At 45.7% G+C, this 27,784-nt stretch overlaps 1 protein-coding gene across 1 annotated transcript; it reads left to right on the top strand.

Moving 5' to 3' along the window:
• Nucleotides 1–229: 229 nt before the first annotated feature.
• Nucleotides 230–23,747, top strand: PRKRIP1 (PRKR interacting protein 1). Its single transcript, XM_037506887.2, has 6 exons — nucleotides 230–384; nucleotides 1,115–1,193; nucleotides 2,602–2,702; nucleotides 6,013–6,098; nucleotides 7,773–7,840; nucleotides 20,532–23,747. Exons 1-6 carry the CDS (start codon nucleotides 259–261, stop codon nucleotides 20,627–20,629), a joined length of 558 nt encoding a protein of 185 aa, XP_037362784.1. The 5' UTR covers nucleotides 230–258; the 3' UTR covers nucleotides 20,630–23,747.
• The last annotated feature ends 4,037 nt before the right edge of the window (nucleotides 23,748–27,784 follow it).

Genomic DNA, 27,784 nt, shown 5'->3' with positions numbered 1-27,784 from the left:
CTCGGGCATGTAAGGCCATCTCTCCCGAAGGACATCGACTTTAGGACGCCTTGATTTTGTTCAGAAGCAGGAAACGAAACCAACCTCCACGGATCGAAACAACTGACCCCGGCTCAGGCTCATGAATATTGAGCACCTGCTTCCGGTTTACGGCTCCGCCCCGGCCCCACCCAGCTAGGAGCCCGCGCTTGCTGGCGCACGGCTCTGTCGTCATAAGTGCGCGCCACCGCCGCGCGCCCGGGAGGCAGGAAAGCTGTCATGGCGAGCTCGGCCGCCTCTTCGGTGCGACCACCGAGGCCCAAGAAGGAGCCCCAGGCGCTCGTCATCCCCAAGAATGCGGCGGAGGAGCAGAAGCTCAAACTGGAGCGGCTCATGAAGAACCCGGTGAGAGTGACGCGGGTTCGACGGCCCCTCCTATTCCCGTCCGGGTTGGGTTCTGACACCCCTGGGACCCGCGGGCCGGGCATCCCCGCCTCGCCTCCAAACTCAGGAACTCATACCCGAACCCCAGGGCCAGTCCTTAGGAAGGATTAGGCGGCTCCGGAGATGGCGAGCTTCTCTTCTGTCCTGATGTCTGAGGCGAGTCTGGACGAGGGCGCTGTGGAGCCCCTTCCCGTCCTGTAGGGCCCTTTTCGCTTTAACTTTCTGTGAACTGAAGCGTTAGACTGGAAAGGTAGAATCCACGAGTTAGCCCAAGGGTTAATTTTCTTCTAAATAGCACGGATTATGGCCGAGATACCTAGGGCAAGTCACTCTCCTATCATCCGATCCTCAGTCATAAAAACAACTGGATGAAAAGGCCTGGTACTTTTCTTAGAAAGGGTTGAGTCTCGTGTAGTACGAAGGGTTGAAGCTCGACGTTCCCAACCATAGTGAGTGACTTTAGAGCTCTGCTCTGGAAAGTTAAGTGAGGCTCTAATAAGGCTGTAGGCTGTGATAGACTCCCAAAGTATATAGGATGGAGTAAAGCTAAAACAGAGGGAGAAGGTAAAATCAGCTTCCGGTCCAAGGTGCAAAACTGCCTTACTTCACCAGTTAAAATTCTTTGGTTATAAGGGATGTGACTTTGCCAGCAGTTTATACTTATAAGTGCTTTCCTGTTTAACTGTTGCAGGACAAAGCAGTTCCAATTCCAGAAAAAATGAGTGAATGGGCACCTCGACCTCCCCCAGAATTTGTCCGAGATGTAATGGGTAATGTGTGTGTGTTTGTGTGTGTGTGTGTAAATAGGATTTTTTTAAAGTAGAGATATTGTTTGTTAATCTCTGATGGGGAAAAAAATGTTCACAGACCCAATATTTTGCTCTTATAACAAAGACATTGTATATGCCTTGGAATTCAAGAATTTTCTTTTGCATTGATTTTTAATAATGCAAAATACTTTTTTCTAAGGGGAAATGGTTTTATATTGCTAGATTGTAAATTGACATATACTAAGTATAAAGAAAAATAAATAGGGGCCTCCCTGGTGGCACAAGGGGTTAAGACGCAACCTATGAAGTTGTCCACAGCTTCTGTAGCACGAGTTCAATCCCCCAGCCGGCCAGGGAGCAAACTACATGGTGCAGCAAACCTCTCCTGACTCCCCCGCTGCTCCCCTCAGCATTGTACTTCCGTCAATCTGCCTGTTCTGTTCCCCACTCTGTCTCTGGTGAATCCTCTCACCCACCCTACCCCCACAGGTCTGGCCTTGTACCCCAGCTCTTGTATGCATAAATAAATAAATCTTTAAAAAAAGGAAAGAGGGCCTCCCCGGTGGCGCAGCGGTTGAGCGCTGGGTTGCGAAACTGCGCACGGCCTCTGCGGCGCCAGTTCGATCCCCGGCTGCTCCCCGGCCACCGGAGGAGGGTCCCACATGGCGCGCAGACCTCTCCTGCCGCCCGCTGCTCCCCTCAGCAGTGTACTTCGGTCCTTCTGCCTGTTCTGCTCCCCGCTCTGGCTCTGGTGAATTCTCTCACCCTCCCGCGCTTCTGACTGTACCCAGTGCATGTATAAAGAAAACAAACAAACAAACCAGCAAACAAATAAAGCATGCCTCTTAAAAAAAAAAAAAAAAAAAAAAAAAAAGGAAAGAAAAAAAATAGAAATATGAAAAAGTTAGAACCCCCGCCATTTGCGTCATTCTACTTGTACCTGATAACGGCATTTCTGACCTCTATAGTCAGTGCTACACACGCTTAAGAAAAAATGGTTTTTACAAAAATACAGTTGTTGCAGTTAACCTACTTTTTTCACTGATTATATCATGGACATCTTTCAACTTCGAAATCTAGCATAATTAAATGTGAAATCATCCTGTGAAGGGAGGGAAAGGTCACAGGCTCTCTTGTAGGTTTCTGATACTCAACTATAGTCTGCTCCTTCTCTTAAATTTGTGTTAGAGTGGAATGTTTTGTGACTTCATTTTCTGCATTCATGTAACGAATGTGTAATGGTGCCTATATTATTCCAGGCACTGTGCTAGATTCTGGGACACAATGGAGAACAGGGTAGGCAGGATGCCTTCCACCTCTCCAGTTTCTTCGTTAGCCCATTTTGATTAAGTGTAGCCTATGTTGCTAACTAGATTTCTTCAAGAATTCTGAACTGTCCTGCCTCTAGGTTCAAGTGCAGGGGCTGGAAGTGGAGAGTTCCATGTGTACAGGCATCTGCGCCGGCGAGAGTACCAGCGACAAGACTACATGGATGCCATGGCTGAGAAGGTCAGTGAGGCAACTGGTCAAGCCTTGGGGTCTGGGCAGTGTATACTTATAACTTTTTAAAAAAGCATTTAAAGAAGAGTCGATATACCTGGTTATGGCCTGTGTGAGGGCTGCCTTCCAAGATAGCATGAAAAACAGATATTGAGTAGAGTCCAGGTTACTCTAAGGTCAGACTTAGCACTGCTTGATGCTCATACTAGGGGACAAATGAGGGAAGAGAACTTCCTTGTGTGTGGAGAATACAGCAGAGTCCTCTCCCCTCCAAGCCATCTGCCATGAAATAAAATAGGAAGCAGATGTCCTCCACCATTTGAGTTATTATATATTATTCTCTTTTTTAGCTGAATGCCTAGGATTCCATTTAACTCTGTGTTTGGTGTGAATAGTAGTGTGCTTTCCTGTGTCTCTTTATTGAGTTATAGATGTCTTTGCAGTTTATAAGTGCTTTCCTGTGGGTGGTTGCATTTTTCTCTTCCTAAAGGCTCTGGGATAGAAGAATTTTTGGGTGTCAGAAAAGTCATGATGTATTTTTTCTATTTTATTTATTTATTTTAGTTTTTATTTAAAAAGATTTATGTGTTTATGCATGCAAGAACTGGGGTACTGGCCAGAGGTACGGGGGATGAGAGGATTCACCAGAGACAGCAGGGAACAGAACAGGTGGATTTACTGAAATACACTGCTAAGGGGAACAGCAGGTGAGACAGAGTGTTCTGCTGCGCTATGTGGGTCAGCTTCCTGGCTGGGGATCAAACTCAGGCCTTAGCAGTGATAGGCTGAGACTTAACTCCTAGGCCAGGGAGGCCCCTCTATGTTTTTCAAGCAAAAATGCGTCATGACTCTTCCAGCAACTCAATATTTCTTCATTTTATAAATGAGGAAACTGAGGCTTAGAAACAGGTAGCTGCTAAGAAGAAATAACATGAAGGCTAGATGTGTGGATATGTATTGTGTGTTTAGTACCAGACAACAGCAGTATGTTAATGCTGCTTTAGAACCAGTTACTTGATAACTGTGGCTACTTAGGACTTGAAAATTCCACACTCCTTATGTCTTCTCTACTCAGAACTCTACTAAACCTCTGACACTTCAATTTCAAGTCCAGATAGTTACCTGCTGTCTCTGCCCTGCTCTCACCAACTGACAAATAAATCAGAAGTTCCCTTCTTGGGTTTGATTCATTTACTTAGAGTGGCTCAAAGAACTCAGGGAAGTGTTTTACTTACTAGTTTATTTTAAAAGGACGTAACTCAGGAATAGCCAGATGGAAGGGACTCAGAGCTTCAATTCCCACCCTAGTACCTCCATGTGTTCTTCATCCCAGAAGCTCTTTCATCCCATCCTTTGGGAGTCTTTGAAGGTATGGTCGAAGACCAGCTTTTAGCAAAATGTCAGGTCAGGTGTCCCAGAAAGGATGAGCCGGCCTAGGCCAAACCTTAGGACTGAAGGGGAAGGGGAAATGAGGTAGACACAGACACTCTTATTTTGGTGAAAGCATCTCCTGCTGAGAGTCTTAGCGGGTCTTTATTTATATGTTTAAAGCAAGCAATGGGATTACATCATCATATGCATAGAAGCAAAACAAAACAATCAGTACATTCCTTTCCCATAGACATTTTGACACCTAGGTGTTTTTGAGAAAAGAAACTACCTTAAAAGTTAATAGATAAGGGGGGGTGGGGGCGGGGAAAGGAGGGCTTGGGGTCAAAATAAGGGGGTTGTAATTGTTTGGGGAATATAAAAATAAAATTTAAATTAAAAAAAGTTAATAGATAATTAAAATTTAGACTCATTATTACAGACTAAACAAGGTCAGCTAACAGTCCTTGGTACCGCCCTATCGCCAAGGCTACAATATCAGGAGACTCCTCTATCTATATGGCCCGCAGCTAGAAACCAGTTGCTTCCCAGTAATCAGTTATTAGCACTTTTTTCTACCTAGAAACTCCTAGCGTAATCAACTTTATGATTCATTACAAGGCTTCTCTACGGAACTTCCATATGAGGAATATTATTATGACCAGCTCTGGGTTGCTTATCAGACATGCCCTTGTACAATAATTATTTCCCATTGTCAAGTGGGCCAAATTATTCAGTGTTTAATTTTTAAGTAAGTAATTTTCCATGCCATGTACTTATAATATACTTATAATTTATTGCCCAATGTATTTACTAAAAAGTTCTTTCTTATTATGACCAAGAACAAAAAACAAAGGAATGTTCAGTCTTCAGCCCCACAGTGTGAAACACAAGAAATCTTCAGCTTCACGGTGTGAGGCTCTTTTTCTTCAGCCCCATGCTGTGAGGCTCTTTAAGCTTCGGCCCCACGGTATAAGGCCCTTTTCTTAGCTGCTTGCTAGTGTCTTACCTGGCTGGGGCAGCAAGGCTCCCTGCAGCAGTTAACCCCTAGTGATTAATTCAACCTCCAGCCCCTCCTGTCTCTAGAGGTTGGGAGATGGAACTGAAAGTTCCCTGGCAACTAACCCTCTACCCTTTATCTTTCTAAAAGTCCTTCCTTGGGCCTCCCTGGTGGCGCAGCAGTTGAGTGCTGGGTTGCAAAGCTGCCCGCAGCCTCTGCAGCGCCGGTTCGATCCCCAGCCTCTGGGCGAGGGTCCCACATGGCGCGCAGACCTCTCCTGCCGCCCGCTGCTCCCCTCAGCAGTGTACTTCGTCAGTCTGCATGTTCTGCTCTCTGCTCTGGCTCTGGTGAATTCTCTCACCCTCCCGTGCTTCTGACTGTACCCCAGTGCTTGCATAAATAAATAAATCTTAAAAAAAATTAAAAAATAAAAAATAAAAGTCCTTCCTTAACTTTAGTTGAGAGGGGTTTGTTATCAATAACAAAAGACACCCATTTCACCTTTTATCTCCAGCTAATTCCGAAACTGGGAACTGAACTAAATATAATAAAAGATGCCCTTTTGATGTTTAGATGGGAAATTTGTAAGCGTTTTAGAAGTTCATGCCAGGAATAGTGAATGAAAACCAAATATAAATATTTCTTGTTCTCAGTCACAGTATCACACTGCCTTGGCTCAGCAGAGCTGGTGGTGCTCTGTGCCTTCAAGGAAGACACAGTGTGCCCCCTCTTACTTTCTCTCACAGGTTGTTGTGCATGGGTGGTATCTTAATTGAAAGAGTTACTTGCCATTATAGAGCCATATATTGAAAGGGATGACCCTGGAGACTTGATGAATTTATAGCACCCCCAGTGGTATAACTTCTAGAACTCTCAGACCCAGCCCAAACAGAACCCTACTACTGGTGACCCAGACTCAAGTGTGTCTAAATGATGTGGGCTTTTTTGCAGCAAAAATTGGATGCAGAGTTTCAGAAGAGATTGGAAAGGAATAAAATTGCTGCAGAGGAGCAGACTGCAAAGCGGCGAAAAAAGCGGTAAGGGCACTGTGGTACCCCATAACTGAGGTGACTTAAGCGTGGGACATGTGAGAGTAGATAGCTGATGCAAGTCCTTGCAGTGGCAGCTTCACCTGTCTGACCTGTGGATCTCTGGCTTTTCAACCTGTGGTGGAGCAGCCAGCCAAGGAATGACTTTCCTTCTAGAACCTGGGAGAGGTGAAATCACTGATTGCTCTCCCCTGACTTAACTCTCTCCCCACATCCACCCCCAGCTCATTACAGATTATCCAGAGCTTGGAAGTCAGCACTTTGGTCATTGCATGGATTTCTGTCTCCTTCACTTCTGTATTCTAACATCAGACTTAACAACGATCTGTCTCAGTTTCTCATTTAGCTTAGGGTATGTGACCTAAGTAAGTGCCTGATTATTACAGGCTACAGTGTGAGTGTTTTTTAATAAATGCTACCTCCACCTTTAGAGAGCTGTGCAGAATTCTAAAAACGGTTTTTAAATATCTTGGAATGGGGCCTCCCTGGTGGCGCAGGGGTTCAAGTTTCAGCGTCATCAAGCTATCACCAGCCACTGGCATGGGTTTGACCCAGGCCTGGAGCTGACCCACATGGCACAGCAGACCTCGCTCTCCTTTCTCACCCACTGCTCCCCTCAGCATGAATTTCAGTAGAGCCACCTGTTCTGCTCCCCATTCTGTCTCTGGTGAATCCTCTCATCTCCCCCCACCTTCCACCCCCTCTCATCTTTGGCCTATACCCCTGATCTTGTATGCATAAATAAATAAAAATAAATCTTAAAAAAAATAAATATCTTGCAATGAAAAGGCATCTCCAGCATTTCTGAGGTTGCTTTAGTCACCTCAGGACACCTGAGGATTTTATCTGATTCATGATGAAGACAGTGTAGGGCAGGAAACTTTTCCTTTCTTTCCTTTAGGTTTTTTGACAGGTCTGATATTTAAGTTGACATCAGGCAGATTAACAAAGGAGAAAAAAAACTTCATATTATACAGGAGGCTCAAAGACATGAGACCCCACAAAGTGATCAAAGCTTTTACATCTTCACAAATAATTTGTGAAGAATCGGCATCACAGAAGTTAGTATTTTAGTACAAACTTCTAGTAAATTAATGTAAGAATTAGTAAATTAGGCAGTAAATTAGTGAAGAAGTGTCATATAATCCAGAAACAAGTCAGAACTCAGTCTGAAGAGGAAGCAAAGCTTTTAGCAAGTTTTTTGTTTGTTTGTTTTAAAGATCTTTTTATTTATGCAATAACCGGGGCACAGGCCAGATGCGCGGGAGGGTGAGAGGATTCAGCAGAGACAGGGCGGGGAACAGAACAGGCAGACTGACGAAATACACTGCTGAGGGGAGTAGCAGGTGAGACAGGCGAGGTCTGCGCTCCATGCGGGACCCTCCTCCGGTGGCCGGGGAGCAGCCAGGGATCAAACTGGCGCTGCAGAGGCTGCGGGCAGCTTCGCAACCCAGCGCTCAACCGCTGCGCCATGGGGGGGCCCTCCTTCAGCAACCTGATCGTGTTACTAATATTGGCGAAGCCAAATGGTGAGAAAGTATTTCTTTTGTTATTGTAGTGTTTGTGTAAATAAATTTTAAAAGATGTTCTCAGTTAATGGTTACTTTCCAAAATAAACAACAAGGTAGTTAAGAGATTAATATATTTGTTTTACCTTTGTAGCCAGAAGTTAAAAGAAAAGAAATTATTGGCAAAGAAGGTGAAGCTTGAACAGAAGAAACTAGAAGAAGGTAAGCGGAGCCCACTTTGCTTGGTTTGGTCTTTTCTTGGTGTTACTAGAATCTGGCCTGTCAGGAATGACTGAGATAGAGAGTTTGGGGTGGTAGACTGGCCACTGGAGCTATGAGGGTTTATTTTTCTTAGTTTGGGCTCAATTATTTACAAGTATCACAAAGCCAAACTGGATTAAGCAAAGAGAAAAAAAAAAGTACTGACTTGTGTTGAGTCCAGAACAGACCTTCCCTTGGGCCTGGCTGGTAAAGTAGCTCAGCAGTGTTGCTGGCATTCTCTGCGGCTGTGGGAATAAATATGTTTCCCCAGCTTGAGAAGGTAATTTGAGTGCAAAGAATGAAGCAGGCACATCCATTAATCACAATTAAAGTTTATTAAGAGCAGCTTACATACAGGGGGCCTCAGCCCTGAAACCCATGGACAGAGCAGGAGCCACAGCGCCCACCTGACAGAAGTCTTTTTTACTCCCTGCTTAGTACGTGTGATCATTCTCGCATAAGACTAATGATGCCAGATGTCTGGGGGACATGTTACATGTGTCTTTGTTTTACTAAGGTTAATAGAGTTGTGTACGGATCACGGGTACAGGTTAATACATGTGAAAGAAACCCTGGAGAAGTTGGCTAGCTTCCCAGGATAGGGCAGTTACGAGTCCCGGTCTGGAGATGATGTTGATCCACAATGGATGGACAGAAGCAGCGCCCAGCAGTGTGTGGTGTTTCATGCGGGGACAGGTGCTGTGGATGCAGGAAAGATCATCCTTCTTTCCTATTGGGAAATTTGCCCCACTTGGTAGGAAACTAAAACGTGTGTAAAATGGTATACTTCCTGTACGTCAGTATTATCATGAACCAGGCTATAAATGCAGGGTAAGTCATTTATTTTTGCTGCAAAATCTGATCTCTCAGAAAACATGGGAACACTGATTTTAATTGGGTTTCCCAGCTCATAAAAACCCGTCAGATCATATAAGTGAATGGCCCTTTTGATAGCGGTGTCTCTTCTTATCTCCTTCCTGTGCATGATCTCCCCTCTAGTTTCCTGTTTCTTGGTGCTTCCTTTTTCAGACCTAGAGCCAGAAAGCTGGGGTTTTATTTTATTTTCCAAGATTTATTTATTTATGTATACAAGAACTGGGGTGTAGAAGAGATGTAGGGGGTGAGAGGATTCACCAGAGACAGAGTGGGGAGCAGAACAGGCAAACCTACTGAAATTCACTGCTGAGGGGAGCAGTGGGCGAGTCAGGAGAGGTCTGCTGTGCCATGTGGGTCAGCTCCTTGGCTGGGATTGAACTGATGCCACAGTGACTGGAGATAACTTGATAGCACTGAGACTTTAACCCCTGTGTCACCAGGGAGGCCCCAGAAAGCTGGGTGGGTTTTAGTTAACCCATTCTGCTACAGACTTCCGGCAACAGCATCTGCATCCAGTGCTGAGCTGTGGGAGAACACAGACAAGAAAAGCTACCAGGGTTTGCCTGGTGATCTTAGGCCCACATCTCACTTCTCTGATCCTTCAGAGTTTTTGTGTCTATAAAACCCCACTGTCTCCAATGCCCCTGTGAGCCTAGGGTAATGCCTGGAAATCCGGCGTGAGAATGAAGAAGAGAGAAGAAGCAATGATATCCCTCACTCTGAGAATTAGGCGTTCCTTTCTCACTCCTCGAACCAGAACTGAGGGTTTCTGGACTGCTCTCTGTCAGTCTCCACCACTTGCTTCTGGATCTGGGCCACACTGGAAGAGGGGGGACAAACTAGGAAATGCACTGCTATCCCAGTGGCACTCTATATATTTTGGTCTTTCCCCACTCTGCTTGCATGTCAAAGGCCATGTAGTCTGTCCAGATCCTATAGCTGTATTCAGTGTGGAGAAAGGGTTGAATGTGTCACTCCATCTTACCTAGAACCCTCTATTTGGTTTTTGAAATCCAAATATAGGGCTTTACATTTATCTCTTTTGCATTTCAACTTGATATTATTGGCTCTGTTGATTCAGGCTTCTAAAATCCTTTTGAATTCTGATTCTGGAATCTTACTTGTTATGTCTTTCCTGTGTTGTCAAGGACAGGTTTCATAAACAAACTTCCTTTGTTGTTGATAAAAATGTTGAGCCAGACTGAGCCCCAGCCACAGTTCTCCAGCTTCATTTAGGCCAACGTAGACCTGTTCACTAAAACATTAGACATGGAATTACTCTCCAACTATAGGTCAGCCAGCCTCAGTCTGCTTTCTTCTTACCCAGGGGTGTCATAGTTGTGGTTTGAGGCCATACAGGAAGTGTGGTAGGTGTGTTGTAGGCTCAGCTCTCACTTTGGCTCACTCTGACCTCAAGCACCTGGCTTCCCTGTTTGAGTGGGGTTTTGTTTTTTTTTTTTTTTTAGATTGTGAAATAAGTTTTTTTTAGATCTGAAATTCTGTAGTTTGCAAACTTCTTGCCTTCATTAAGATATACCACATTTTGGGGGGGCCTCCCTGGTGGCGCAAGGGGTTAAGACGCAACCTATGAAGCTATCCACAGCACGAGTTAAATCCCCGGCCAGGGAGCTTCCCACATGGCGCAGCAGACCTCTCCAGCCTTGCCTGTTCTGCTCCCCACTCTGTCTCTGGTGAATCCTCTCGCCCCCCGCACCTCTGGCCTGTACCCTAGTTCATGTATGCGTGAATAAATCATTAAAAAAAGATATACCACATTTTGGGGGGAATTTCCCTTACAGAGCCCTTTCAAAAGAAAAAGTTTGCCATTAAGTTTGAACTTAATGACCCGGTACTAGGTCTTTGAGATGGGATATCAACTTTAGAACTGAAGAGACCAGTGGCAGCCTCACAGAGCTGGGTCTTCTTAAATCTTTTTGGAATCCCTTTTAGACACATTAGATTGCATGCTACCATGCCATTTTCAGTCACCTTTCTTGAATTTTCCAAAGGCTACAAAGAATATTTGAAATTACACAACAGATTTTAGTACTGGCAGATAGATTTCATCCTGAGCCTCCAACTTGTTTAAAAGCCCTGTGCCCTCTCACTGTTCTTCCTCCGCCCAAGCAGCAGTTCCATCAAAAGGTGGGCATAGGCTCCCGTGTTATGTCATCAGAACACACCTAGTAGCAGTGTTTTTCAAACCAAGGGTTGTGATCTTTTTTTTTTTTTTAAGATTTATTTATGCATATAAGAGCTGAGGTACAGGCTAGAGGGGGTGAGAGGATTCACCAGAGACAGAGTAGGGAACAAAACAAGCAGACTGATCAAAGTACACTGCTAAGGGGAGCAGTGGACAAGTCAGAAGTCTGCTTCGCCATGTGGGTTGCTCCCTGGCCACTGGGGATCGAACTCGTGCTGCAGAGGCTGTGGATTGCTTCAGAGTGCGGTACTTAACCCTTTGTGCCACAGGGAGGCCCAAGGGTTGTGATCTTTTTTTTGTTTGTTTATTTGGTTTTGTTTGTTTGTTTGTTTTTTTTAAAGATTTGTTTATTTATGTATACAAAAGCTGGGGTACAGGCCAGAGATGGGGGATGGGTGAGAGGATTCACCAGAGACAGAGTGGGGAGCAGAAAGGCAGATTGACTGAAATACACTGCTGAGCAGCGAGCGAATCAGGAGAGGTCTGCTGCGCCATGTGAGTCAGCTCTCTGGCCAAGAATCGAACTCATGCTGCAGTGGTGTGGACAGCTTCATAGGTTGCATCTTAACCCCTTGTGCCACCAGGGAGGCCCTGCAGCTGTGTCTTTTAAAGAACATGAATAAAATAGACTAGATAATTGAGTGCCTCATACTCTGAATAAGTTTTTTGGCGAAATATTTATGTTTCTAAGTGGACTATGGGCTGCAAACAAATTTGAAAGTTGTCATGATACCACACAGGCCCTGCTGCTGTACTTAACTGAGAAATTAGCACCTGCATATCCAGGCCACCCCTTGGAGATCCCATGGGTCAGTTCCAGCCCAATGCAATAAAGCAAGTGTTGCAATGAAATAAGTCACAGGATTTAAAAAAATTTCCAGTGCATGTGAAAAGTGTGCTTACACTATCCTGTAGTCTATTTAGTGTCCAATAACATTATGTCAAAAAAAATTGTACAGACCTTAATTAAATGTGGCAGACAGAAGGGAGTAAACACTATTGACAAATGGCACTAGTAGACTTGCTTGGTACAAGGTCGCCACAGCTTTCAATTTGTAAAATACTGCAAATCTGTGAAGCTTGATACGGCAAAGGCGGGCCTATGCCGTGTGCTGATGTTAAAGGATGATAGTGATAACCAGAGCTGGAGATGCTTCACTCCCGGTAGGCAGGAGAGAGAGTGCTGTAGGCAGAACTATTGTAAAAATGGTTTGTGTGCCTTTTACCTCACCGCCTCCGTTTCCCTTATGTTTCATTTTATGAAAGAAACATTTTTCTAGCTGTAGGGTTGAAATTAATAGGAATTTAATGTGGTGATGCTCAGTGGTGCCACAAGGTGGCTTCAAGCCACTGTTGGGTTCTAGATGGGTTTGAAGGGAAATCTCTCAAACTTTTTGGCTCTTCTGAAGACCAGTGAGGGTAACTGACTAGAAGATCTGCTCTGTTGTTGGAGAGGATATATCCCAATTGCTTCCTGGGCTGGTCCAGTAACTTGGCGTCATGTGGGACTTGTGTCTGAACAGCACCACCAGGTGGCAGCAAGTCAGTGTGCATAGTCAGGAAGCCTTGAACTCCCAAATGATATATTCTAACACCAGTGTTAATTATCCAAAAATAGTCCTGCTTACCAAACAAACCCAGGGTGATCTTAAGGTGATTCGTTACTAAGTGTGTGGAGAGCAGTTCTTCAACCTCAGCTCCATTGACATTTTGGATGGGATAGTTCTTTATTGTGCAGAATTATATCTTGTTTACTCGAGGATGTTTAGCTGCATCCTGGCCCCTGCTCACCAGATGCCAGTAGCACCCAGCCTCCGCTCCGTTGTTGACAATCAGAAAGTCCTCCAGACATTGCCAAATATGCCCTCGTCGGGGAGGGGCACAAAATTATTCCTAATTGAAACTCATACTGATATCTGGTATTTGATGTTTTGGGTTAGACTCTTTGTTTTATTGCCAAATTTCTTATACATATTATGTTAGCTGTCCATATCCATTGTGCCTTTTGAGAATAAAGGCAATATGAGATCATTTTAGAAATTTTTGGGATATGCAGATAAAAATAAAATAAAAAATAAAAATTATCTGTAACCCTATTGATTATAGATTGTTTATAATGATTTTAGCATTTTAATGTTTTAATTATATAAAACTTATGTATGTTATTTGTAATTGTCCAAATCTTATTGCGTAATGTATCACAAATATTTTCCAATGTCCTTGCAATTCCATAGTACAATGAAGGATTTCCAAGTCTGCTCATACATCTGGGTTTTTTTTTAAAGGCGAATATCAGCTTAATTATATGCAGTGGCGTTTTACCTAGTATTTCTGTAATCCGTGAGTAAACTATCAGAATCCTAGACTTGAAAATACTATGTAAGCAGTGGTGTAAGAGTAATGGAAGGAAACAACATGGAAAATTCAAGTATCATTCTAGTAGCGCTCCTTTCCCTCTCTCCTTTCTCTGTAGTCTCTCCATGTGACTTGTACATAGTTAGAATCATAGTATATCATAGTATATGAGCAGTTTTCCATTTTGTTTATTTATTACTATAAGCATTTTTGGTCCTTCATCATTTTTTCAGTGAGGCATTATATCCAACAAGTGACACAATTGTTACCACTTTCCCTTCTATTAGACATAAGATTCATTTTACTTTTCATCTTCTTTAAAAGTCACTTAGATGACAATCATGCACCAGACTCCCTTCCCTCTTTGTGATTAATTTCCTTAAGATATATTTCCAACAGTGGGAATTACTACATCACAGAGCATAAAAAGATTTCATGACTCTTTAAATGTATTGCCACTTTTATGGGGGTGGGGGAGAAAGGAGGGATTGGGGTCAAAATAAGAGGGTTGCAATTGTATGGGGAATATAAAAATAAAATTTAAAAAAAATGTATAGCCACTTATTTCCCAAAGGCTCATAAGAGCATTTTTCAGCAATAAAATATTTTTTACATTATTAAAAGTATTTTTTAATTTATATACTTTTTAAAAAAGATTTATTTATTTATTTATACGAGCACTGGGTACAGTCAGAATCATGGGGGGGTGAGAGAATTCACCAGAGCCAGAGCGGGGAGCAGAACAGGCAGAAGGACCGAAGTACACTGCTGAGGGGAGCAGCGGGCGCAGCAGGAGAGGTCTGTGTGCCATGTGGGACCCTCACCGGTGGCCACGGATCGAACTGGCGCTGCAGAGGCTGCTGGCAGCTTCGCAGCCCAGCGCTCAACTGCTGTGCCACTGGGGAGGCCCACTTTATATACATTTTTTAAGGTATAATGCTATCAAACACTTGTAATAGACTAAAGCATAGTATAAACATTTATATACCCTGGGAAACCCAAAAATTTGTGTGACTTGCTTTGCTGAAATTTTCGCTTTATTGCAGTGGTCTGGAACCAAACCTGCAATATCTGGGAGGTGTGCCTGCACCGGTTCTTGCTGCTATCAACTGTGCCACAGTGGACACTTTTACCACATCCTTGCTAGCACTGGCTTTTAAAAATTATTCTTCTGTATGGTTTGGTCTAGCCACTCCCTTCCATGTTCAGGCCTCTGTGCTCTTTTCTTTTGCATGCTACCTGACCCCATCTGTGTGGAGAATTTCCCTTCCTGTGCCTTCCTCTTGCCACGTTTTCTCTCTTTGACTTCCCTCTGCAGGCCAACTTAACAGATCTAGCCTTTCGCTTCACCTTGCTCAAGGGGGTTGTACACATACTTAGTATATAGAATCTGCAAGGTCATATAATGTGTCAGTCAATTTAATTGTAGGGCCTCCCGGTGGTGCAGCGATTGAGTGTTGGGTTGTGAAGCTGCCCGCAGCCTCTGCGGCGCTGGTTCGATCCCTGGCTGCTCCCCGGCCACCAGAGGAGGGTCCCACATGGCACGCAGACCTCTCCTGCTGCCCACTACTCCCCTCAGCAGTGTACTTCGGTCCTTCTGCCTGCTCTGCTCCCCGCTCTGGCTCTGGTGAATTCTCTCACCCTCCCGAGCTTCTGACTGCACCCAGTGCTTGTATAAATAAATAAATCTTTAAAAAAAAAATCAATAAAAAATAAAACAGTCTGTGTCAGCACATGGGAACTATAGTTTGAGACACCTTTAAAAAAATTAAAAAATAAATAAAAACAATTTAATTGTAGTCATAGTTCTGTGAGGGTAGGATAGTATCTTTCTTTTTTTTTTTTTTTTTTAAAGATTTTATTTATTTATACACGAACTGGAGTACAGGTCAGAGGCGCAGGAGGGTGAAAGTGATACCGGAATTGTCAGGCCTAGTCTCCCAGCCAGGAACAGATTCCAGGCTGCAGGGCAGCGCTGAGCCCCAGCCGCTAGACCCCTACGGGTTGGTGTCTCACGAAGCCGCAGCAGGAACTTCGCAGACGCTCAGGCAAGCAAGCGAGCAAAGGCAGGTTTGTTTAGAAGAAGAAAAAGTTTATTGAGGAGAAAAAGAGCAGAAATAAAGTGGGACTCCCAGGCCAGGGAACCAGGCCTGGGAGGGGCAAGGAAGCCAAAGTGGAGTCGTATCTCAGGGAATATATACTTTCTTTCCCTGATTATTCTAAAGCTCCACCAGTCTCTTTGGATTGGTCAGTTCTCGGCTGTCTCACTTAATTTGCTACTGAGTGGGAGATCTTCACATTCCTTATCTAACAGGTTTGTCTTTCCCCATTTGTTGCATCTTTATCTTTATGGCCCAGTCTTCCGGGAGAGCATCTCTATACCTTATCTTTATCACCTGAAGAAAACCAGGACCATCCTTAACAAGATTGTCTGTGGTCCTAGGATGTTTGTTTTTCCCAGTGGAATTGGTTACATTTCCTTGGTTGTCCTTATCTCTGAAGCCTCCCTAAATTCCTCAGAGGTCCCCTCCTGCACTGTCCCTAAAACTGCCTAATAACCCTAGCTTGCCCTGTCTCAAAAGGATTCACCAGAGACAGCGGGGAGCAGAACAGGTAGATGGACCAAAGACACTGCTGAGGGGAGTAGGGGGCGAGGCAGGAGAAGTGTGCCACACCATGTGGGTTTCTCCCTGGTCGACCAGGAATCCAACCCACGCTACAGAGGCTGCAACAGCTTCACAGCACGGCACTCAACCCGCTGCGCCACCAGCGAGACCCTGTAAGATAGTAACTTTCTTAAAACTAAATTTTGGTTTAGATTTATAGAAAAATTGCACAAATAGTACAAAGAGTTCCCATGCACTCAGCTTCCCTAACTGACATATAATAAATATGGTACATTTGTCATTGAAGCAATATTGATAGGGTATCAGCTAAAGTTCATACTTTATTTAGATTTCCTTAGTTTTTAGCTTATGCCCTTCTCTTGTTCCAGTGTCTCATCCAGACTCTCAAATTACGTTTAATCATCATGTATGCCTAGTCTCCTCTTCACTGTGACAGTTTCTCAGGCTTCTTTGTTTGTCATGACCTCGAGTTTTAAGGATTGGTGTTTTGCATACTGTCCCACAGTTGGGATTTGTCTGATATTTTTCTTGTGCAAATGCTGGAATTAATTCTCTGGGGAGAAAGACCAAAGGGATAAAAGTGCCATTCTCATCACATCATGTCAAGGCTGGCTGCTGTCAAGATGACATCACTATTAAAATTGGCCTCAATCACCTGGCTGAGGCTCAGTTTGTTGGATTTTACCACTGTAAAGTTCTTTTTTTCCTTCCAGCTGTCCTCTTTAAAAAGAAGTAACTGTGTAGCCCACACTTAAGGAGTGGGGAGTTCTACACTTGTCCTATATAAGTTACTTGAAATTCTTTTATTTGGACTGATATTTAATCAGTTCTTTTGGATACTTTAGCCCTAAAATATCCTTTGGAAATATTTTTACCCTAAAAGATAAAAGAAATGGATTTTTAAAAATGTATTTTTAAGTTGTAACCCAGCACTGGGTTGCAAGTGCCAGCACTTATTTATTTTGTTGCTTAAATTATTCCAGCTTTGGAGTTTGGGATGTCTTATCTTTTTGTTATTGTTTCTCTTTTTGTTTGTTTGTTTGTTTAAGAACTCCCTTTCTTTCTGGCACTACAGGATATTCCAGACTTAGCTTGCATTTTTCTGGCCCAAGACCTAGAATCAGCATTTCTCGGAAGAGTTCTGGTTCCTATTTTTGGAGAATGGGATTAGAATCCAAGATCTGGTGTGTTCTTTGCTACTGGGGTATTGTTGTTTTTAGGCCCTTTTAACTGATAAAGCAAAGAAATACGTTTGTGCGCCAACCAGTGTTTATAAACAGATCTGCGGACATTTCTGTCTGTGGTGTCTAGCTCCCTCTGCACCTGGGCTCAGACTGCGTCTCCCACTCTGCCAGCACCGCAGGGAGCACTGTAGCCTTCTCAGCAGTTTGCCTGCAGCCTCCTGCTCTGACAGTGGTGACCTGGCTCCCGTCATCCTCCATCCATTTATTTAATTGTTCCGGTGCACATACTTAGCAGTTCCAGAGCTGTGAGCCTGTTCCCTGTGCAAATGCTGGAATTAATTCCCTGTGGGACTTTATTGTCTTCAAGCAAAATGACTTAGGTCAGCACCTTTCCTCTGCGCTCGTCACAAAGTTGTTTCATCCCTTGGTGATACAGTTGGGCTCCTGTGTCACCTTCCACTTTACACCATGGGGTCCTTGACATCCTAAATGATTTTTTTTTAATTTTATATACATTAAGTTCATTCTTTTTGCCTTAAAATTCAATGAATTTTGACAAATGCATGCATGGTCTCATGTATCCACCTTTACAGTATTATACAGAATTGCTTCACTACCCTATATTCTTTGTTCTTCACCTATTTAACCTCCCTCTGCCTCCACTCCCTGGCATCTGCTCCTCTGTTTACCATTTCTGTATTTTTTTTTGCTTTTTCCACAGTGTTGCATAGTTGGAATGATGATACATCGTGTAGTCTTTTCAGATTCACTATGTTCACTTAGCATTTAAGATGCGTGCGGGCCTTTGAGTGGCCTTACAGCCCGTTCCTTTTCATGGCCGACTTGATCCCATTTTGGGGACATGTTTGTTGATCCATTTACCGAATGCAACATATCTTGGTTAGATCCAGTTTTTTACAGTAATGAAAATGCTGCTATAAGCAGTGGTATAATGGTTTGTATGGTTATAAGTTTTCAAATTAGTTGAGTAAATACCTAGGAGGGTAACTGCTGGATCATGTAAGATGATGTTTAGCTTTCTAAGTAACTGCTACACTGTCTTCCAACTGTGCCTGTAAAAGCACTTTTTTTGCATTTTTCCTGTTACTCCACATTCTCACCAGCAAATCGCATCATCAGTTTGGGGTTCTTTTTAGCCCTCCTAGTTACATGTGTTGTGATATCTCGTTGTTTCAATTTGTGACACTGTCTTTTTAGTTCTCAGCATTACGCATAGTAACTGGCAAGAAGCGATTGCTTTATTTTTTTATTTATTATGTTGAAAGAATGAATGAATGGGTGAATTAATTTTGTGGAAATACCAAATGACTTAAAAAATATCTGCCCAGTTCACAGATTTTTTTGAGAATGATACTTCTAGGCCCTGATGTGTCTCCCACACACAGAAATCTATTGTGTTTACTATTGAGTAAGGCACTGCATTTTCAGAGGCCTTTCAACCACGTGGAATACTTAGAGCCCTCCTCTTTAAATTAGCATCTAAGGCATCCAAAACACCCTATTCCAAAAATATTCAGATTAGTCAGTGTTTGTTTCTGTAAAATCAAAAATTAAAGATCAGATCCTATGTGCTCATCCTGCTGTGTTCAGACTTATGTGGGTATGGTTGGTGGTTCTTAGGATTAAGGCAGACAGACTATGACTAAGTTATAGAACAAAACAGAAATATTTGCCATGGTCAACCGGGGAGCCCACGCTCTGGCACATAGCTCCTCAGCTGGGAGATAGGGAATGGTGGACAAATGGCAGAGACCCTGACCCCTGGGCTTGCAGGGAGGCAGCTGAGTGTCCAACCTTGCACCCTGCCCACATGTGCCTTAGAAACTTGTCCTTTTCTCTGAGAGCCATGACGTGAGCATGTGGGGAGTGCTTCTCTAGGAATCCGGTTGTGCCAGGCAAGGTGGCTTGGCTATTTTTAGTTTTTCACTCAGTCTCTCCATAGTAGTCTCTCTCACTCAGTCTCTCTGCCCCCACTTTTGTTATTGTGATAAAATAGACATAAAATTTACTCTCTTAACCACTTTTAAGTGGACAGTTCAGTGATATTAAGTACATTCCTTGAAGAGCAAATTACTAACCTCTCTAAGTTTTATTTCTCACCTGTAGAATGGACACATAGTAGTGGTACTTAACTCATAGACTGTTACTGGAATTAAACAGGATGGTTTATGTAAAGACTTAGCACCAAGCCTGGCACATGGTGGATATTCAAATACTAACTATTTAAATATGTTCGCTGTTTGTACTTTTAAAACTCCTCATTCTGTGGCCTTCCTGGTGGCCTAGAGGTTAAGTTTCAGCACTATATGAGTTCAATCCCTGGCCAGGGAGTTAACCCACACATGGCACAGCAGACCTCTCCTGTCTCACCTGCTGCTTCCCTCAGCAGGGCGTTTCAGAGGATCTGCCCGTTCTGCTCCCCACTCTGTCTCTGGTGAATCCTCTCACCCCCCTCCCCTGCACCTCTGGCCTACACACCATGTACACAAAATAAAAACCCTCCTTAGTCCCATTTTGTGCTTTCTAGTGTCCCATCCTATGTGCTCATCCAGAGTGTAAAGGTGAATTTTAGACAATGTGGTGCTGTGCCTGACCCTGTGATGATGGATGGCAGGAGCAAAGCTCCCCAGAGCCACAGGCTGGGGCGGGGGGGAGAGGGGGGTGCCAGTGAGTCCCTGCACATGTGCAGGGAGGAGGCCCATCAGTGGGCCATGTGACCCCCCCCCCCATGTCTGCAGGGTGGCCACCTAGAGTGGACTGTGGGTTGGTGCTGTCCCTGTGAGCTCTGGCTTGGCCTCCTTCTAGCTCTCGCCCACTCCCCTGCTCCAAGTGGAGGGGAGGAGGAGTTGGGAACAAGCTGTCTTTGTGGGCTGCTTTGGGCCAGCCCAGCTGCTGTGTGGGTACTGGCAGTCATGCCAGGGAAAACACAGGTTTGAAAGCTGCATGTGGAGTGTCAAGAGACAGGGTTTATGGGTCTGTGTTTAGGAAGAACCAGGAAGCTGGCATATTTGTTGTGGGCAAAGCCCTCTGCTACATAGTTTTTGAAAATCCTGTGAGAGATTTCAGCAGGAGTGCTGTCAGCCTAGCCTTAAATGATGGACATTGGTGGTAGTGGGGGCAAATAAAAAGCATTGAGGCCTGATTTATGGGGTGTTGGACTCTCAAGTGTGTTTCTGCCTTTTATCAGGTAAGATCCACCCACCAGCAGACAATCAGTTCTGGAAGTGATCCCTAATACCCAAGACTGATGGACATGAGGCCCTCCTCTGGCACCTTGCTTGTTCCTTGTCCAGGAACAACTCGTTCCTAATTTGTCCTCAGTTCTTCTTCCCTTGATTCTCTGCTTGAATTTGTGTGTCTCTAACCCAAACGTCCTGTGGTTACAGGATCCAGTCAGTCCCAGGAGCAGCCGTCCAGCAGCTCTGAGGGGGCATCTGGATCAGAGGAAGAGGAGGAGGAGCCCAGCTTCATCATGGGGCGATGATGTTTGCCATGGGAGCCGTCTGGAGCCAGGCCCATTCTGTGACTAGGGCCTCAGCCATCCCTGCACACAGCTCAGAGGGAAAGAGGGCTCGATTTCAGCACAGCTGTCTTGCCACAGCCTCTGGGACAGTGAGCAGCGGGAGCACACCCGGGCTGCTCAGCCCCACCTGGCTGCAGGATGCGGAGCCTGAGGGACAGAGAGGACCGTCTCCTGCATACTCAGTGCTCCTGCCAAGCAGTTTGCTAATGTTCCTGCCGAAAGAGGGAAAATATGAAACCTGCTGGCACTGGTGCCTGTTCTCACAGATTTGGACATGATGCGTTTGGGGCTGGTTTCTGTAAAAGGATTGTTTATTTAGTAAAGAGCAGAAACACAAGGTTTTCTTTAGACCGGTGAAATGCTGATTACAAAAGCTGTAGGGAAGGCTGTGGAATGAATTGATGGGGACAGGGCCTCAGGGCTTCCTTTTACATGGGCCTCTTCCCAGACTCATTGAAGGAAGTGGCCTGGGCTCTGGGACCGTCTGGCACTGCAGGGCACCTGATCTCCATGTCCTCAGCAGAGTGTGCAGATTGTGCCCCAAGATACATGTTCTGGCCCAGCAGCACCCACCACACTTGTGTGTATTGAGTGTATCGGGCCTGAGCAGAGGGAGACGTGGTTTCACCCTGTGCACTGAGCCATGGAAGGGAACTGGTAAAAAGAGCTCTTGGGAGAACATTTGAAGATTAGAAGGATGAGCAGGACTGGGCCAGAGCAGAGGGCGTGGAGTCATGGCCAGACTTAGAGGGAGGGGATGGGGATGGGCCTACCAAAGGCTGTTTCATCCTGAGGTCAAAGGGGATCTAAATAGAAAGTGGGTAGTGATTCAGGGCAGTGGTTTCTAATTAGAGCCATTGCCTGCTTTGGATTTTTTTTTATCTCCAACTCCCAGGTTTCTAAGTATGTTTTGTGCCTTTAGTGGAATTTGATAGGATTTAGGAAATAGTACTTGAGAATGAAGGAAAACCAAGAAACCTGGACCTTTCTTTCACTTTTTTTTTTTTTAAGATTGATTTATTTATACAAGAACCAGGGTACAGGCCAGATGCGTGGGAGGGTGAGAGGATTTACCGGAGCCAGAGTGGGGAACAGAACAGGCAGACTGACAAAATACACTGCTGAGGGGAGCAGCGGGTGAGACAGGCGAGGTCTGCTGTGCCATGTGGGCATCTCACTGGCCGGCCATGATCCAACCCGCGCTGCAGAGGCTGCAGACACCTTCACAGCATGGTGCTCAACCACCTTCACCACCAGGGAGGCCCTCTTTCACTTTCATAGTGATTTCCCTGGCCCCGCCCTGAACCAAGCACCATCTGTGACGACTTCTGTCCTTTCAGCAGTTCAAATCACAGGAATTTTTCTTTCCCAGGAAACTGAAATGGAAAGTCACCCCTAATAAATTAGCACACACCCTGACGGGACATTTTGAAACCCATGTTTCTCTTTTGTCAGAGACTGGCTGGTTAGTTTTGTGTTTTGTTTTGTTCTGTTTTTCAGCTGTTGGTTTTCTTAACTCCCTGGAAAGGGTATGTTACAGCTCTTAACGAACCTGCAGCCTTGATCTCATGGATGTTCTTTCTCATTGGAAGCTGTTGAGGGTGGCAGAGCTGGGACCCCAAGGACCTGGGTTCAAGTCCTAACCCTCCTCAGATAAGCCAAGGAGCTCTGGGCAAGTCATTTCCTGCTCTGCCCCATTCACCCGACCAGGAGCTGAGTGAGACTGAGGAGCAGATGCGTATTGCACGGCTGGCGGGAGACCTAATGACAAAGAACAGGGTGCCAGGCCAGACATTTACAGATTGTAGCTTCACTGGACTTCAGAAGATGATGTTTAGGCAGTTTCTGGCAATTTTTAAGGCCTCATCAAAATCTTCATGTAACTCAATTTGTCTTAAGGGTTTTGTTTGGGGATAGGAAACAGCTAGATGTCATCAGTGGGAAGGGAGTTGGTGATACCAGAAGACATCCCCTCAAAAAAATCATGATTAGGGAACATCAGTAGATAATGCTTTTGTTGATTGACTCATGGGTGGGGCGGAATCTGGAATTGAACAACCGAGGTGTATATAACTCGGTTGTCTCAGGAAACCTCCGTGTAAGAGTTCTGACTTACCAATTAGGCCTTCATTCACTTGCTCACTTACTGTGCAATTCTAGTGCACTTCATGTGACATCCCTGTGCCAGGCCTAGTTATTTGTATTAGAATACATTTTTGCCCTCCAATTAGATTACCCATATGAATTTACCAAACAAGATTTTGAAATTCAGAGAAGTCTGGGAACTTGTCCAGGTCACTGAGAAAGTAATGGAGCTGCCACTTAAACTCTGGGACCCCAGAACCTAATCCTAGCTCCTGTACCATAGTGCTGTGCAGCTCTGGGAAGAAGCTGTGCGCAGACCCAACCTGGCAGGGAGGGGAGCCCAGGTACTGCTGTTTCGGTGCTGGGACTGTGGCTGAAGGCCCCCCGCCTCGCATGCTCCTTGGGGCACTGGTGTGTGTATGCACTTAGCATAATAGTACGCCACAATATGTGATCATTTTCAATATAGTTGAGCCTCACTATCTGCAGTTTCTGTGTGAATTCAACTAGTCACTAAAATTTATTTGTGACTTCCAGGTCAACACTTACAATGCATTTACAGTCATTGGCAAACGTGTGCAAAGTGGTAAAAACTTGAGTTATCTGATGGACTCATTCCCAGCCAAGGGCAAATGAAGCCTCCTTTCAGATCAAAGTTGTCTGTTTAATGGAAGTTTTTTTGCATTTGTGTGCTTTTTGTTGTGATTTTGCTGTTTAAAATGGCCCTCAAATGTAGTGCTGAAGTATTAGGTAGTGTTCTCAGCCACAAAAAGCAGGGATGTGCCTTAGATAAGCTTCATTCAGGCGTGAGTTATAGTGCTGTTGACTGTTCAGTTCAATATTAGTGAGAGTGTGTGTGTATTTTTACAAAAATGTCTTTAAACAAAAACACACATAAGACAAGGTTATAATTTGATCTGTTGATGTTGTGGCCAAAGACTCACAGAAACCTAACCAAGTACTCCCCCCAGCAGCCACGGTCCCATAGTCAGTCACTCACTCAGCTTTTTTTTTTTTTTTTTTTTTTTTTAATTTTTCTTTATTTATTTATACAAGCACTGGGTACAGTTAGAAGAGTGGGAGGGCGAGAGAATTCACCAGAGCCAGAGTGGGGAGCAGAGCAGGCAGAAGGACCGAAGTACACTGCTGAGGGGAGCAGCGGGCGGCAGGAGAGGTCTGCGCGCCATGTGGGACCCTCCTCCGGTGGCCGGAGCAGCCGGGGATCGAACCGGCGCTGCAGAGGCCGCGGGCTGCTTCGCAACCCAGCGCTCAACCGCTGCACCACCGGGGAGGCCCACTCACTCAGCTTTTTGCAGTGACTTGGAGACCACCGCTCCTGGGAGTAGTGAGAATCGGCTGTATGGGGACAGAGAGCAAGTGAACCTGCATAGGCAGGTCTGGGACCACAGAGGTAAGTGTTCCCTACAGCGAGGAGCTGTCCTTTATTGCTTGTTCCCTGGTGCCAGCAGCACTTCTCTCACCCGGAGAATCTGGTAGCTGGACTGAGGGTCTCACTTTGTCCTATGTGGGACCACAGGTGTCACATAGGAGCACGCCCCCACTTCCTAAAATGCACCTTTATTGTCCTCACCTCAGCCCCACTGACCCCCACCCTACTTGGGACTGCCTCAGAGCATGGAGAAAGCAGAGCCCACCGACCCCTCGTTCCCCACCTTGTCATGGTAGCCTGCTTTCCCTCCTGGCCAGTGCAGAATGCCCCCTTCCTGCTGTGCAGACTCCTCCCATCAGCAAACAGACCTCTCTGGTGGCTCATTGTGAAACAACAAAGCAGAAGTCCTTGTTCCCATATTCTGCAACTCCAACGTTTACCTCAGCCACACTCCCCCCAAGAGCCCTGTTTGCTGCCACCTCTTCACTTCTCATCCCTCTCCAAATTTTCACCCCCATCATTGCACTGAAATCTTCCAGTCTTGCCACATCCAGCCCCTTGGTGGTGTTGCATCCATTTCCCTTAGCATTCCTGCTTTGGCCTCGCTTCATGCTCAGATTCTAAATGATGGGGTGACCCAGAGCTCTGTCTTGTGTCGTCTGTCAACACTCAGACCCTGGGAGATGTCATCTAGCCATGACAGTACCATCCTCTTCTGATTGTGACTTGGGCTTCCCTCTGGAACTTCAAACTCCTGTCCACCCGCCTCCTTTCACTTTCCTCCTGACATATGTTGAGGTTATGAAAACCTTGATTTTTAGCCCCTAAGCCTTTTTATGCCCTCTATCCTACCTTGGTGAATTTCACCACTAACCACACAATTGCCCCAAACTAGGAGTCAGGTTCCTGTCAATCCTTGGTTCTTTCTCCTTTCCACATCCACCCATGAATACGTGCTGGAACTGTCGCTCACCATCTCTGCCCTGTTGACCCCCATCCACACCAGTGGGCGGATCTCATGCTGCCTCCACTAGTGGTGCCAATCTTGCCACAGTCTGTTTGCCCACAGCAGCGAGTGATCTTTTTAAAAGCAGAGACAAGACCTTGTCATATCTGTATGTGAAGTCCTCTATACTTAAAATAGGAGCTGCGCAGCCCTGCAGCCCAGCCCCCTCCTCCCCTCTACTCTAGTGCCATGCCCCCTCACTCATGTCCCCCATCTCCCCCCCCACCCCCTGCCCCCAGCCTCTTCTCTGGAAGCTCTTCCTGCCTCAGGAACTCTGCACTTCCTCTGCCTCTTCCGTTGGGTCTCAGCTTTCTACCCACCACCTCTGCTCTGTTTTATTTTCTTCCATAGCACCTATCATGTGTTTACTTTTTGTACCTCCCCTACACACCCAAACTCAGCCGTGACCTCTGAGCACAAAGACCTGCTTGTCCTGCTCTCTGCTGTACCCCCAGCGCCAGCACAGTGCTTGGGATACAGTAGGTGCTCAATAAATATGCTGTCTGAGCAAATCCCAGCAACTAAAACTACACAGGCAAGCTATTCACATCTGAAAACTACTGCGGCGGTGTAAGGGCAGGAATGGACACAGTACAGGTTTTCTGATCCCATGCAGACCGGGTAAAGGAGGAGTCAGAGTCCTCAGTGGTTTTTTGCAGGTCTTTTATTGGGGTTCACCAGGCATATGGCAGGCAGGGGGGCTGGGAGGCTGGCAGGTCTTCACTCTATGGGCTCTCCAGCCTTCTCTCGGCTGCTTCTCTTGCTTCTCTCTCGGCTTCTCTTTTGGCTTCTTCTTGGCTTCTACTGGTGTCCCCGTGACGCCACCCTTAAAAGCCCAGGTGAATCCCATCTACCTATGCCCACACCCTACTCCAGGTGCCCGCCATCAGGCATGCATTCAGGACCTCAAGGATCCATCATCTATCCTGATGGCGGGAGGGCAGAAAAGCCTGACATTTTCTTTACCCTACAGGCGGAAACCCAGCAGTAGACACAGGTAAGTGCGCTGTGCACAAACGAGGAGAAGCCTGCTCAAATCCCCCCTCCATACTGGGCCACACCCCAGGGTGCGGGCTCTATCTGGTTCAGGCCCCAGACAGACACTTTAAACAGTCACCACAGGAGATTCTGCCCCCACCTCCCACCCCATTAACTTGGGAAACACTGGTTTGGAGCATATTAAGTAGTCCTTTATATTTCTGTCTCCAACATTTTATCTCTTGCAGGGGGGAATCGAGTTAGAGGAAAGACATTTGTTGACTTTGGGAAATAGGAATGTGGCTAAATCTGATTTCTGGGCTGCAGGAAAGGAGAGCTGTGTGCAGGCGCCACCATCGTCATAAGAAACAGGCGTGTTCTCTTTCAGAAGTTAATTTACGTTTACCCTGTGCCATACTTGACTAAAGTGAGCTGCAATTACCATATATTAACATATTTAAGTAAGAACACCCTTAGAATTTAATCTGCAGTAAGGCAATTTTCCATTTCCTTATTCCATAGACTGTAACAAGTGTTTGTAGAGTGGAACTAAGTACTAAATTTAAAGGATTCCTCGATGCAATCTTTCTAACGATGGGGATGAAGGCGAACAAGACAGTCCTTGCCGTCAAGGAGCTCCAGACCTGGTCAGGGACACCAGCAAGAAGGTCAGTGCTGGCAAAGTGGAGCAGCACAGGGTCCCTGTGGGCAGAGAGCAGCTCTGGGCCGAGGGGAGGGCTGAGTGGAGCTCATGGGGAGCTTGGTGATGTGGGAGTGCTGGGAAAGCAAGCTGAGGAGGAGCCTTTGACTGGCTCAGCCTCTAAATCACTTTAAGGGGACTGGAGCTGGTCCTGGGCCACAGGGACCCTGAAGGAGTCGGGGTGGGGGAGGGAAACACAGGGATTTTTCACTGCAGTCCGGAGAGGGCAGGTGGAAGGCTGTTGTAGTAATGCAGACCGGAGCAGAGATGATGATGACCTAATTAGTGTGGAGACCCATGGGGCCCTGAAGAAGGGGGAGATTCCACCAGCAGTTAGGCGGGAGAATTCACAGGACTTCATAAGGAAGGGAGGAGTAGGAATGATACCAGATCTGCACCCTCAGCTTGTGTGTGGTGGAACTCTGAGGCAGAGGTGGAGCGGGTATGTGAGAGGAAGATGACAAGTTCCTCTGTGGGCATGAGGAAATTAGGGGGCCCACCCTGCCAAGCTAGGAAGAGAGAGCTGAAGCTGATGATGTGGGAGTCGTCAGGCACCTTGAAACAAGGTGTGGATAAGACCAGACAAGTGTAGAGTGGGGAACCAGAAAGAACCCCCAGAGGCCCACATCCAGGGGGCAGGCTGCAGAGAAAAGTTCACACAGAGGAAATGTCAGGAGTCGTCACCAGAGCATGGAAGGAGAGTTTCCAGGTGGCAGGAGGAGGACAGGCTACCCTGTGACAGGGCAATGGCTGAGATAGCGCCTGGATTCAGCAACACAATGGTGCTGGCCTCAGAGGGCTGAGAGGAAATGGCAAAAGTGATGACAGCTCTCTTAGGTGTGGTGTGAAGTGGTGAAAAGTGGTGGCAGGAAGTGCAGGAGAGGTTGGACTGGGTGGGGCTTACGAGGGGAGCAGCCTGGGAGGGAAAGGAAGTTGGCTGTCAGCAGGGTCAGGGAA

The sequence above is a fragment of the Talpa occidentalis genome, unplaced genomic scaffold (genome assembly GCF_014898055.3).
Source record: "Talpa occidentalis isolate TD23 unplaced genomic scaffold, MPIMG_talOcc4v2.1 talOcc4.12, whole genome shotgun sequence".
In the NCBI taxonomy this organism is placed as follows: domain Eukaryota; kingdom Metazoa; phylum Chordata; class Mammalia; order Eulipotyphla; family Talpidae; genus Talpa; species Talpa occidentalis.
The sequence above is the reverse complement of the archived record's forward strand: the minus strand, read 5'-3'. Positions and strand labels throughout refer to the sequence as shown.

Coding starts and splice junctions, on each gene's coding strand:
- PRKRIP1 (XM_037506887.2), top strand. CDS start 259: ATGGCGAGCTCGGCCGCCTCTTCGGTGCGACCACCGAGGCCCAAGAAG. Junction 385..1,114: donor AGCGGCTCATGAAGAACCCG/GTGAGAGTGACG, acceptor TAACTGTTGCAG/GACAAAGCAGTTCCAATTCC. Junction 6,099..7,772: donor GCAAAGCGGCGAAAAAAGCG/GTAAGGGCACTG, acceptor TTACCTTTGTAG/CCAGAAGTTAAAAGAAAAGA.